The sequence below is a fragment of the Amphiprion ocellaris genome, chromosome 20, assembly GCF_022539595.1.
Source record: "Amphiprion ocellaris isolate individual 3 ecotype Okinawa chromosome 20, ASM2253959v1, whole genome shotgun sequence".
In the NCBI taxonomy this organism is placed as follows: Eukaryota; Metazoa; Chordata; class Actinopteri; family Pomacentridae; genus Amphiprion; species Amphiprion ocellaris.
In genome coordinates this window covers 5,991,917-6,006,327 of record NC_072785.1, presented here as the reverse complement: position 1 = coordinate 6,006,327, position 14,411 = coordinate 5,991,917, and the positions used below count along the sequence as shown (strand labels likewise).

General features: G+C 40.5%; 1 protein-coding gene across 1 annotated transcript; it reads left to right on the top strand.

The window, feature by feature from the left end:
• Positions 1–10,920: 10,920 nt before the first annotated feature.
• On the top strand, positions 10,921–13,665 carry LOC111580778 (uncharacterized). Its single transcript, XM_023288671.3, has 2 exons — positions 10,921–11,216; positions 11,711–13,665. The coding sequence occupies exons 1-2, from the start codon at positions 10,969–10,971 to the stop codon at positions 12,759–12,761; spliced, it is 1,299 nt and encodes a 432-aa protein (XP_023144439.1). The 5' UTR covers positions 10,921–10,968; the 3' UTR covers positions 12,762–13,665.
• The last annotated feature ends 746 nt before the right edge of the window (positions 13,666–14,411 follow it).

Sequence of the window (14,411 nt, the reverse complement as noted above, 5' to 3'; positions counted from 1 at the left end):
ACAATGATGTCTCTTGTACATAGTAAGTCACTGTAAGTCAAAAGTCAGTCAAAATTTGCCAGCGGTATGAATAAGTTCGGGCTTGACTGTATATATATCATTGAACTTCAAAGTCAAGGTCCCTTGGGAGAAATTTGTCTTAGACAGAGGGGTCTGCTGCACAGAATTTTTTTTAAAAAAGCAAAATAAAAGCACAATGCATTATCACGTTGGTTAAAAACAAGCAAAAATGCAATGTGCAAACTCAGCATAACTTTGCATACATAAGTTGTTAAAATAACATTTTATGCAGTTAGAAGAAAAATTTACAAAAGACGCATACAAATTAGATTTTGGACTAATGTATTTGACAGTGTAATCTGACCAATCATTCCCTATAATAGTAAAGTTTGGTGTCCACTTGGTCATCAGGACTACACTATATGGTGTATGCAACCAGTGTATGTGTAGAATTCTGCTGGAAAAATCATCTATCAGTGGAAACAGGGCTGAATTAACAGTTAACTATTTATTATTAACATGATACAAGAACATTAACATTTTGGTGACATCTCAAATCTGTGTGCTACAAAACCATGAACCGAACCTCATAAAAGTCCCTTCTGTCAGCTTTTCCTGAGATTTACTGATTAGATAACACACAAGACTGATTGATAAGTGCTTTCCAACCACTAATCAGACTCAACCAAATTAGTACATTAACAAAAGATAACAGATAAAAAGATGATATCTGGAACACTGGAAGGATCAAATCAGAACTCAAAAGAAACTCTCTGTGAACATAAATTGCCGGTAGCGTACTGCTGTTTTCTCTGATTCCATCTACTGGCTAAACAAAAGCAAAACAAAAAAATCTTTTCACTTTTGATTGGGTGAGCATGTATCCAAAAAAAAAAAAAAAAAAATGATTACAGCTAATTCCCAAAGAGTAGTGTCATCAATCTGGAATACTATGGCAGTGTTTTTTTTCCCCAACTAAACATTATGGTCTCAACTTCTTTATTAGGGCAAGTGTGCCAGTGGTCATTTTGGAAATTTTTTTTGAAAGCTTAAATACAAATTTAGTTAGTCATTTAAGTTTTTGAGTTCACATCTGTGCCCTCTCTGAAAGATATAGGTAGTCTACTGAATAGATTAGATTACATTTGATTAGATACTTTATTCCTCCCTGTGGTGAAATTCACAAGTTCCAGTAGTATCCACACATGATAGATAAGAGGCATGCAAAAATATAATAAAGAGAATATGGAAGTCACTTCCATTAACTTCTAATAAATCCAGCAGAAATTATTTTCTAAATTGTTAGCTGAATAATGTTACCTGAATAATTTCTTGCACTGTAATCAGAACACACACAATTTAATAAAAGTCATTAACATATGACTGTGTATAAGTGGAATTTCACCATGCCTTGTTGAAACTCAGAACAACACTGACACATGAGGATTTACTGGATATTTACAAAAGTCAAATATTTTTCATGGATTATAGGCTTACTGTTACAGCGGATGCAGAGGCTCAAGTGCAGGAAGAGAGAGCAGTCAATAAACAATTTTATTGAAAACAAAGAAGAAAAACAAAAGAACTACAATGATAAACCGGAACTAGGAAAAAAAAAATGGAACTAGATGTTAACCAAAGCCGCTGAAGGCGGAATGGATTGGGATACTCTCTAGTGGGTTGGTGGACTAAAGACAAGATCTATGAAAAAACACAAGACAAGGTTAACCCACGTTTGGTAACACAAAGGCAGGAAAACCAGAACAGTAATGATTCTTTACCTACAGCAATCCAATGCAAGTACTCCCTAAACCAGATATAAACTCGAAGCTAAGAACATTTAGAGAACAAGAAGAGAAATACGATATTTAATCAGAGGTCGAAACAGAATATAAACCAACAACTGATTAATTATAGCAAGTCTGGTAATGTTAGGGCTTGTGAACTTAACTGATGGAGACGGGGTGAGTGTCTATACTGGGTGCCAGGTTCCAGCCAGTCTTGTCGGGTGGAATGAGTTGCTTCCTAGGTGTTCCAGCAGTCATTGGTGGTATTTTGGCGTCCGCGGGGATTAGACTGGCAGTTTGGCGTCAAGGGTGGCGTTAATGGCGTCCTAGGTGGTGTGGCAGGTTTTAGCTGTAACGAGGCTGGCAGCAGATGCTTTCTTTCCAGAACACGGACAATCCACGGAGAACCAACTGGAGCCAGGAGAACAGCCAAGCGGAGAACCAGACAGCAGGTAAGCAGTGAAACCAGGAAATTTGGGTAACATCAGCAGGCAGGAGTAGTTCTAAACAAGAAAACAAGATTACTGCAGGAACAAGAATGTGGATCAGACTGAACTGTTTGCAGAACTAACTGGAACAAGCTTCACAGTCCAGTGCAGAATGCAGAGTGACCTCAGGTTTTATAGGGGAGCCGGAGTGGATGATTAAATGACTCCCACCTGCACTCGATCTGCTGATTACCAGATCAGCTGCACCTGCTACCAACCCTCTGTGCCAACACACACCTAGAGGAGAGAGAGAACCCAGGCCCGGAGGAGAGGAGAGCATCGCCACTAGTCACAGTCTCTGGCTGTGGCCGTGACACTTGTGGCTTTTACTTTCTTTATTATAACATATACTATTATGTTTAAGGAATAAACACTGACACACAACCATTTTAGTAGTTAAAGAATTATACTAACAAGACCTTCACACTGGACTGCCACACAGTTTTCAAATTTAAAAGGTCCTGACTTTAAATGGAAAAAATGACAGTGACTACAAGCAGCAACTGCAAGATGAGAAAAACAGTCCTATAGGTCTCAAATTTGAAAATATTTCTCAAATTCACTAACTGTCCCTGTATTGTAGATTAGCATCAAACCACTCCAGAATGCTCCTGATGAAGTAATGGATTAGTGCCTACAATGGAGGTATTTCAAGTGAGCGATGAGTCAGACTAATAAAATGGTAACAGCAGTGTTTACTCCACAAAAAACAGGTGGAATAGAATTAAATGTTGTCCTTATGCCACAGCTGGGAGCTTGCAGTTTATACCATAACAATTATTAAACCTTCATCTAGCATTCCTTTCCTTGACCACATGCTCCGTCGACTCCACTGCCTACTAATTAACAACATTCAAGCACATCATTACAATACTCATAAAACACGCCTGCACTAAAATGACTGTTGACGCAGTGATAATGCATTTGCTCTCATATGACCAAGTTGCCCGGGAGGCATCTTGCTTTGTCTGCATTGTTAAAAACTCTCTTGCTGATCCGGCACTGTGATCTGCAGTGAGATACTCAGAGGAGCAATATTCTTTTTATTCAAGATTCAAGAGGTTTATTGTCATATGTACATAAAATCAGACGGTTACACTGTACAATGAAATTCTTACTTTGCTGCTCCTCCTTAACCAAAATCTACACAATGTACAAAAACTACAACAATTCTAAATAAATAAGCAGACTTAGCAGCACTGGTTGTGAAGTGCACTGTCTATTTGGAAACTTGATTTGGATAAAGTTACTATGGCAGTGGTAAGTGGCTACAGTAGTAATTATAAAGTGCATACTTAATTGAGGAAAACAGTTACACATTATGTGTGTGCATAGAGTTCGGTGAAATTGTTCAGTACAGTGTAATTGTGTAAGAGAATGATTCACAGGCCCGATAGCCTGTTGGTAAAAACTGTTCATCAGTCTAGCTGTTCTACATTTCACACTTTTATAGCACCTGCCAGATGGCAGCTGTGCTGGGGGTGTGATTTATCGCTAATGATGTTGTTGGGCCTTCTGAGGACTATGGTCCTGTAAGTGTCCTGCAGTGTGGGGAAGGCTGCAGCAGAGATGAGCTGGGCTGTGTCAGTCATTCACTGGAGTGCCTCCCTGTCCTGAGCTGTACCTGTTATCGTAGGCATCTAGTATCTGACTAAGCACAAAGGAAACATTATTTGTTGATTCTTCAATCTAATCTCACCTGTGACAATGACCTTTGACTAAGGGATCACACATTTGCAAGATTTTTGAGCTCACCCAGGACAGGGTGCAAGAAGCTTAATCTACCACTGCAAATCCATCTTGTTAATTAGACCTGTCATGGTAGTTTAGATGTGCAAAGGTAAGTGCTTGTATTATAAAAAGTGCCTTAGGCAGCCCAGAAGGAAAAATACAACTGCCAGGGTTCACCCTGACATCCCACAGGAAAAACTGGACAACATTTGTAGATACATGGATATCTTTGGTAGTTTACCAAGCATGCTACCATATTCCCAGATAATGATGGGAGCATTTATCAGAAGTCAGATTGCTGTTTTTCTTATTGCCATGAAATTTAGAATAGAAAATACACATATGGACAAAATTGTTGGTACCCCTCAGTTAATGAAAGAAAAGCTCACAATGGTCACAGAAATAATTTGAATCTGACAAAAGTAATAATAAAGAAAAATTCTATGAAAATTAACCAATGAAAATCAGACATTGCTTTTGAACCGTGGTTCAACAGAATTAATTTAAAAAATAAACTCATGAAACAGGCCTGGACAAAAATGATGGTACCTCTAGAAAAGACTGAAAATAATGTGACCATAGGGACATGTTCAATCAAGGTGTGTCCTCTAATTAGCATCACAGGTGTCTACAAACTTGTAATCAGTCAGTCGGCCTATTTATAGGGTTACAGTAGTCACTGTTCTGTTTGGTAACATGGTGTGTACCACACTATACATGGACCAGAGGAAGCCAAGGAGAGAGTTGTCTCAGGAGATTAGAAAGAAAGTTATAGACAAGCATTTTAAAGGTAAAGGCTATAAGACCATCTCCAAGCAGCTTGATGTTCCTGTGACTACAGTTGCACATATTATTCAGAAATTTAAGATCCATGGGACTGTAGTCAACCTCCCTGGACGTGGCCATAGGAGGAAAACTGATGACAAATGGAAGAGACAGATAATACGAATGGTAACAAAAGAGCCCAGAACAACCTCTAAAGACATTAAAGGTGAACTCCAAGGTCAAGGTACATCAGTGTCAGATCGCACCATCTGTCGTTGTTTGAGCCAAAGTGGACTTCATGGGAGATGACCAAGGAGGACACCATTGTTGAAAACAAATCATAAAAAAGCCAGAATGAAGTTTGCTAAACTGCATGTTGACAAGCCACAAAGCTTCTGGGAGAATGTCCTATGGACAGACGAGACAAAACAGAAACTTTTTGGCAAGTCACATCAGCTCTATGTTCACAGAAGCAAAAATGAAGCATATCAAGAAAAGAACACTGTCCCTACTGTGAAACATGGAGGAGGTTCTGTTATGTTCTGGGGCTGCTTTGCTGCATCTGGCACAAGATGTCTGGAGTCTGTGCAGGTACAATGAAATCTCATGACTATCAAGGTATTCTCGAGAGAAATGTGCTGCCCAGTGTCAGAAAGCTTGGTCTCAGTCGCAGGTCATGGGTCTTGCAACAGGATAATGACCCAAAACACACAGCTAAAAACAGCCAAGAATGGCTAAGAGGAAAACATTGGACTATTCTGAAGTGGCCTTCTATGAGCCCTGATCTAAATCCTATTGAACATCTGTGGAAGGAGCTGAAACATGCCGTCTGGAGAAGGAACCCTTCAAACCTGAGACAACTGGAGCAGTCTGCTCATGAGGAGTGGACCAAAATACCTGCTGAGAGGTGCAGAAGTCTCATTAACAGTTACAGAAATCATTTGATTGCAGTGATGGCCTCAAAAGGTTGTGCAACAAAATATTAAGTTAAGGGTACCATCATTTTTGTCCAGGCCTGTTTCATGAGTTAATTTTTTAAAATAGTTCTGTTGAACCACGGTTCAAAAGCAATGTCTGATTTTCATTGGTTAATTTTCATATAATTTTCTTTAATATTACTTTTGTCAGATTCAAATTATTTCTGTGACCATTGTGGGTTTTTCTTTCATTAACTGAGGGGTACCAACAATTTTGTCCCCGTGTGTATAGAAGACTGGCAAAGGCAAACTATATATGCACTGTCCTACCTTAACAGTACTCAAAGCGTTTTACAATGTGTTGCTCATTCACTCATTCACATACCAATAGTGACAGAGCTGCAGATGCAGTTTGCTTGCTTGGCATCAGGAGCAACTTCGAGGTCAGTGCCTTGCCCAAGGTCACTTTGACATGGGGGCAGTGGTGGCGCAACGGTTAAGTCTCTGGACTACTGATCAGAAGGTTCAAGCCCCGATGCAGCCACTGTTGGGCCCTTGAGCAAGGCCCTTAACCCTTCCTGCTCCAGGGGCGCTGTACCGTGGCTGACCCGTCGCTCTGACTCCCCCAATTGGGGAGATATGCGAAAATCTGAATTTCCCCTCGTGGGATTAATAAGAGATAATAAAAATAAAATGTCAAGGTGGGGTATTGATCTACCAGTTTTGCAGTAAGTGGGCAATCCACCCTACAACCTGAGCCACAGTTGTCCAATAGGCAAAATTTTGGATAAATATTTGTGCTTATTCATGTTACACTTTCAATACACATTTGTCATCCTCTGATACTATTTCTCATTGTCAAGTTCTAATGCTTTTCTCAGCTCCTACTCAGACTTGAAAATTACCTGATTAACCTGAAGGACACAAAGGACAACTCATTCTTCTTTTTTGCTTTTTCATTTTATATTACAAAACCTGTAGCATCCGCATCAGCAGGATCAATATGGGTGTCTCCAAAGAGAAAGAGCTGTGAGCATATCTGTCATGCTAGTGGCAGCCTGTTGCAGTAGCTCCAGTCAGTGTGTTGGATTTTAATTAATTAATTTTTTTTTTTTTATGTATTGTTGTGGTAAATTTTTACGTGTTTTCTATTTTTACAGACATGCTGCTCTCTAAATCTGGAAGAATTCTGTATTAACTGCAAACCCTTCTACTCCCTGTGTCAGTTTGTGCAGTTCATTAGCCACCAGTTCCGGCTCATCAGCTCCACTTCCACCATCTCATCACAGGCTTAGGCCTCTCCACAAATGCACACTTGAAAGCTCCCCTCCTCCCCGTCTACAGAGACAAAAATGCCATAGAACCCCTTGGCAACAGCACGACCATCCTCTGCTTCTCTATCCATGTTAAAGCACCATGCGGATCAGCTATCTCCAGTGTTCACACATACCACACTGAAGACATGCCATCCACCAGTCTGTTCCAAGACCTCCAGCATTATCTCTGTCCCATCAAACCAAGTAAGACTGGACTGAATGACAACATAATTACACCCTGGCTTCTATGGTGATAAAGTCATTGAAGTGCCTTGTGTTGTCCCACTTTAGATCCATCACAGACCCACTCTTTAGACCCTCTGCAGTTCACCTACAGAGCCAACGGGTCTGTAGACAATGCTGTCAATATGGCTTTCCAATTCATGCTGCAGCAAGATGCTGTTCATGATTTTTTAACTCTGCTTTAAATGCAGCTACTCTGGCTCTGCTGCAGGACAGCCTTTTCTAGCTGCACATGCCTGACTGCACCTGCAGGATTATCACTGACTTTCTGTCTGACAGGAGGTAGCACATGAGGCTGGGGAAACATATTTCTGACCACCAGAGCATTACAACCAGATCCCTCTAAGACCGTGATCTTTCATCTCTGCTCTTCTCCTTGTATAACAACAACTACACTTCCCTTGTCATTGGGGGGTCTCTCACCTTGTAGCTACTAACCACTTCATATAGGGACTAACCACTTCATATAGGGACTACCCCACAAACCAATGGCTCATATTTTTATGTTTTTCCATGTATATGCACTGTATGTACTGTAAAATGATCTATATCTATAGAGAATGTTTCTGACTTTTGATTTGCCAACTGCACAGTTTTCATTGAGATCTTTTCATATGTACTGGTGTGTTAACCTTGTTGGGTTCAACATTAATTTTATGAGAGCCACCCCTTTATCCTCTGTAGGTGTCATGCCCTGCACTTCCACTTCCACTTCTGCTTAGCCTTCCCTTTCCTTTTCTTCTCCCTTCTTTCCCAATTCCCTATTGTGGGCGTGAGTGACGTGTGTGTGAAATGTGTGCAGGTGCAGGCGATTAGATAACTACCTGAGTGAGCACACCTGTGGCAGGGAGTGGTTCACCTGCAAATTATCATACCTTGACAATAAACACCTGGCTCAGACCACTACATGATGGTGGATCGTTATTCAGCAACCTGTTAGTCAACCCTGGCTTCTGCTTTGTTCATGATTGCTTTTGTTTTGCTCTGTACTAATAGTGTTCTCCTTTACCTCAGTTCCATGACCATCCCTGCCTACTTCGTCTACCTCGTGCTGAAATCTCAGCTCCTGCCTTGCCATATCCAACCTGTTCAATTTGAATATCCCCCCTGACATTTCCACCTGGAGCCTGCACCTGTGAGACACCATTCCTGTGACGTCACACGCCTCCTTCACCTGCATTCCCTCTACTTCTCTCCCCAACTGATTGTCAGCTAAGTTAGCGCCACTCTCTCTCTCTCTCTCGAGTTCCCAGTAACTTACTGTGCTTGTGTATACTGTTGAGTGTTTGCTAATATGCTTTGTGTAGTTTTGCCGTGTTGCCATTCTGTATTATGTATTGTGTGTGCATAGTTAACTTGGTCCTGCCTCCAGTCTTCCTAGCTTGGTCATTGTTATGATCCCTGCTTCAATCTCTACCCTTTTTCGGGGTCGACGCTGCCTCCGCCTCAGACCAGCCAGGGTCAGCTGATGATTCCCCCATCAGAGAAACTGTGCTGGAGTCAGCTGACCAATCCCCTGGCCGAGAGACTGTAGAACCTGGGTCAGCTGACCAATCCCCTGGCCGAGAGACTGTTGAACCAGAGTCAGCTGACATAACCAGCAGCAGAAAGATTGTACTGGCTTATGCTGACAAATTGCCTGGTTTCAAAACTATTCCGTCAGCAGACAGTTTCCCCGGGCAAGAGACTGTTAAGTCAACGTCAGCTGAAGAATCCTCTGGCCTAGAGGCTGTTGAGCCTGTTTTAGCAGACGGCATTCCCGGCCCAGAGACTGAGCCTGTGTCAGCCAATGGATCCCATGGCCAAGAGACTGTTCTCCCCAAATCTACTGATCTAGTCCCAGGCCCTGAGAGTGAGCCTGTGTCAGCTGACAAGCCCCCTGCTCCTGAGTCTCCGTCTGCCGTCTTTTTCCGTTACTCACCTGTCTGCCAGTTCTCTGTGTGCATGCGCTTGGGTTCTCCTGCTACCCCCGTAACAGTCATACCAAGTCCTGATTAGTTAATGCCTGAGCAATATTATTAGTTTTGTAAAATTAGGCCTGTTTGGTGAATTTGTGGTTCACCTGTTTATATCTTGTCTTGCCCCAATTTCCATAGTTTTCTGATTAATGTAGCTTCCCCTCTGACCTGTAGTTGTCTCCCTGTGATATTTTTGTATTGTGTAATTCCAGCTGTGTCTGTTTCCTGTCTGCCTCGGTTATATTTGTTGTAAATAAATCTGTTTTTTTATAAGTTCTCTCTGCTGTGTCTTTGTCATCCTGCACTTATGCCTTTGCCCTGATCTGTGAGAGTAGGGTCATGGGGGGTGTGGAGCCTGTTCCAGCTGACTTGATCCATTGCAGCACAAACTCAAACAACCACCCTTTTCAGTGACAGAATGGATGCTTATGTCTCTTGCTGTTGTTTGAATGGCTAACTTGTGAGATAATAATGGAGGCTATATAAGGACAGATTTGTTTGTTTTTTACAGCAATGTTGCAGTTAAGCAATTCAGTATGTGACAGTTTTCTCTGTCTGAGGTCATCATTTCACTTTATTGAAGGTCTCAGCTTGTGGTACTGCTGCTGTTTGTATTCAAGGGAGTATTTTATAGCAAGACACCTGCTTCTTTGTTTAAGCTATGACTCATTTATCTCTGAGTTATAGACTGCTGTTAACCATCTTGTTCTAATTTGTTGTAGTTTGGAATGATACACCATGGAATAAGAGTGCATCTATCTCTGAGTTTTTATATCATCTTGTTCTGTTCAAATTTAAAAGGGAAAAAAACATACTGCTTTCAATGAATAGTAATAAAAAGTTTGGAAAGGGTCACATCAAGTTACTGTCAGAGATGGTCTTAATCATTACAAAGATTAATGCTGGTTACTGGCAGAAGTAAGCAAGCCAAGCACAAGGACTACATTGGCATCTTACTTGTAACACAATGTTTTAGGCAAAGTCTTTTATTTCTTAACCCTAATTATCATGCAGTTCATGTTGAAAAATATGTTCAGCTTTCCACCAGTGTAATATTTGACAGCTTACTTGCTTTAAGAAAATAGTGGTGTGCAAGTGTTGCTGTGATATTCAGTGGATTTATACCCTCAGTCTATATGTTTTGCAGGTTTCCAATTTATTAGGGGAGTAACTAATTACGCAGTCAACTCCTGAACAAAGCAGGGTACTACCCACACTCTGATGAAAGTAGCCCATCTGACAGTCAATTCCCTCACAACGTCCTTTGTAGATGCATGTAACCTCAAACTTTAGAAACCAAAAGTGCGAGGAGTGAGGGACTTCCGGGTTGTGACATGTAGGGAGAGGACACAGACGGGAAGGCTCCCAGTTCACTTTTTGTAACTCTACCTTTTGGACGAATCTTCTGCACAACTTTTAACACAGTTTTAACTATTGAAGTTAGTCTAACTACTTTCTCAAAGATGAGCACGCGAAGTCAGTTAGGGTGCTTTCACACCTGTTAGTCCGCTAGAGTGGTTCGTTTGGACCCAAAAGTTGTTACAATGTTGCTATTTTCAACTGGTTCGGTTCGCATTCACACCATTGTTTTCGCAGTTGAACCTACTCCAATTAATGTTATATCTCCCCCCAGTCGTTTGGCGGCGCTGTTTACAAAACAAGGCGTTTACGATGACGTAGGTGTACGCTGATTGGTGCAGCATGTGAAGAGGGAAAAATCCCGGAAGAAAACAACAGGATGTGTTGGACCGCGACAATGAATTATGCTCTCCTGTTCGTTCTTGTTGCCATATATTCATGTTATTGCGGCCATATATTCATGTTATTGCTTTATGCAGCAAGCACAAATACTGCTGTTGTTTCAGCATGAAGCTCGCATTCGGTACGAGAAATTTATACAGTCGTTTTTGGCACGGAGAAGACGCATTGCAAGACGATATCGGAGAAAGCGGGCGATGCTCCAAAAGCTGAACCAACTCGTGTTTCGGAGACATTTTCGCAAATCTCTTCGGTAAGCTTTTGTTTGACTTATCATATCGGGTTACTGTTGTAAACATTGGCCTACTCAACTCGTGACAACAAAGAAAGGCAAGCAACGGCAAAAAAACCTGAATAAACATAAATAATTCACAATAGTTTATGAATGCTCTCATTAATCCAGGAGTTGTTCATTATGAAGATTGTAATAAAAAAGTATTCAACTGGACATAAAAATATTTTCTTACTTTTTTTATGTCCAGTTGAATACTTTTTTATTACAATCTTCATAATTAACAATAGTATTACCGTAATGTATGTAATAGTGAATTTGTTTGAATAGTATACTCTCAAAAATAGTAGATGCCAATGACAAAAACTGACACATAATTTTGTCATTGTACCTACAAAAACATGTACATTTCTAGTTACACTTAACTAAAATGTTTAGTTTCTTGTGATCTTGTGTCACTATACCTACTATACAGACCAAATGAGTCATTAATTGTTTTTTTTCTGCTTTCATAGGAGTGTGTGGACCTATCAAAGACCTGGGATCTGGTGGCAGTATGTGAATAACAACTGGACAGATGTAGAGTGGAGTGCGAACTTCAGAATGGGAAGAGCTACTTTCAAAAATCTATGTAACATGCTTCGTCCCTGGTTGACACGTCAAAACACCAAATACAGACAGGCTGTGCCCGTTGAACTTCGAATAGGAATATGTCTTTGGAGGCTGGCCACCAACCTTGAATATAGGTCTATTTCACATTTATTTGGTGTTGGACTTTCCACTTGTTGCCTTATTACTCAAGAGGTGGTGACTGCTATTAACATTATCCTGAAACCAAAGTACATTAGGCAACCCACTGCACCAGAAATGAAAGTTATTGTGCAAGGGTTTAGAGACAAATGGCGTTTCCCTCAAGTGGCTGGTGCTATCGATGGCACGCATATCAAAATACGTGCCCCAACAGATGACCCTGCCTCCTACTACAACCGGAAAGGAGACTATTCTATTATTCTTCAGGCTGTAGTCGACCATCGCATGAGGTTTTGGGATATTAATGTGGGTCATGCAGGTAAAATACATGATGCGCGTGTATTTGCACTGTCTTCTTTGTACCAAAGAGGCATAAATGGAACTTTACTCCCGGACTGGACGGAAACATTTGAGGGTGTTGACGTGCCACTGGTTCTGCTGGGGGACTCTGCATATCCACTACTCCCATGGCTCATGAAACCTTATCCAGAGGGAGCAGGAGTTACACCAGAACAGATCAACTTCAACTTCAAGCTGAGTCAGTCCCGCATGACAGTTGAGCGTGCGTTTGGGCGCCTTAAAGGACGCTGGCGTTGCCTGCTAAAAGTTTGCGATGCCCACATTACATTTGTCAGTCAAATTGTCTCTGCGTGTTGTGTTTTACACAACTTTGTTGAAGTGCATCATGAGGACTATTTGAATGAAGAGACTGAGGCTGAGGAAGAGATTGAAGCTGTTCCAGAGGGGAGAGGTGGTGATAATCAGCAACAATCAGACATTCGAAATGCCTTGTGTAGATATTTTTCAACGTGGTAAAAAGACAAAGTTATTTTTGTGAGTGTGTTTATAATTACGATGGTTAAAAAAAAACATCAACAGATTGTTTACTGTAAAGGTTGTCATTAATCCAGGATTTCTCCATTGTAAGAATTTATTATTATTATTTATAGACTTTTCATTTTTTTTGTCCAGTTGTTTGATTAATGAATTCTTTCAGCTGATTGTTGACAGCAATATGTTGAAGATATCAAAACTTTTCTTTTACCAAATGAGAAAATGTTTTACTTTTTCATGATTCAGCTAATTCAAAGTTAATAAAATGCACTTTTGTATTTGTGGTCAATTCATATTTTTGGTACTACAAATGTTAAAGTTTATGCACTTTTTGAATTTCCAAATATATTGTCAAATTGTCTTTATAAAAATGTTATTAGGTTTTACCAAATATCTCCCACCCATGTGATTCAAGTCCCATAAATAAAAAGAATTTAAATGTGCAAAAACCTTTATTTGCTTACTTTGTCAATGTCAACAATTTAAACATTAGCGTTTATACATAGTAAAGTGCTGCATAAACAAATGTACAATTATGAACAACTTAGCATCTTGTGCTTTATGCAAAACATGCATTTTGAGTAAACAGCTTTTTTTTAACTTTGTAAACATGTAATACAGATAAAAGTATTGATGAAAAAAACATGTAAATATGCAATTATGAACAACTTAGCATCTTGTGCTCTACACAAAGCGTGCTTTGAGTAAACAGTGTTTTTATTTTGTAAACATTTAACACACAGGTAAAAGTCCTGATTAAAAAATATATATAATGTATAAATCTGCAATTAAGCATGGTATAACAATCAGGTCTAGCAAAAACAACTTGTAACAGACCTGTACAACTACATGCTACACATAAAATTAAAGATTGTAATATTCTGGATTTGTGTTGTGATATGGTGCGGCTCCAGAAGATGGCAGCTGATGGTGTGTGCTGTGTGGAAGATGAGGGGAGCTCTGATGAGATGGAACACCAGACCAGGATGAAGAAGAAGCAGGAGCCTGAGTGGTCACCTTATTTATAAGCTGTGAAAAAAGATTTGCAATGAGCTGATTAGACGCCTGTTGCTGAGACTGCAGCTGGGTCATCAGGGCATTGATTCTTCTTTCATCCGCTTCCTGTTGAGCATGGAGCATCTTCTCCTGTAGAGCCTGATCCTGTTCGAGCTGCCTGGTCTCTGCCTTTCTCATTTCCTCCAAAACTTTGTTACTCTCCGCCATGTATTTGGTGAAGTCGTCATCACGTCCTCTGGTCTTTGCTTTTCTTTTTCTTGAATTAGCCCCAGGTATCTCAAGTCTCACACTGGCTGGAGTGACTTCACTCTCTTGAGCTGATGAGACGTCACTATCCAAGCTAGTATCTGCCTCCTCTTCTGTAATAGAGTGGAGCACAATAACTATAATTGTTAATATTTTCACTTAAGTTTTTAAAAAGAAAAATGTTAAACTTCTTGCCATCTTGTGATGCAGATGGCCCAGGAACATTAGCTCCCTGGGCCTCGGTCTCGGAGTCGACATCTGGGGGAGCCTCCATTGATTCATGTGACTCAACTATGTCCACAGGATCCACATCAGGTTTCGTGCCAAGGATTTTGTCCAATGCGTCGTATCACTTTCTCTCGCTGTTGA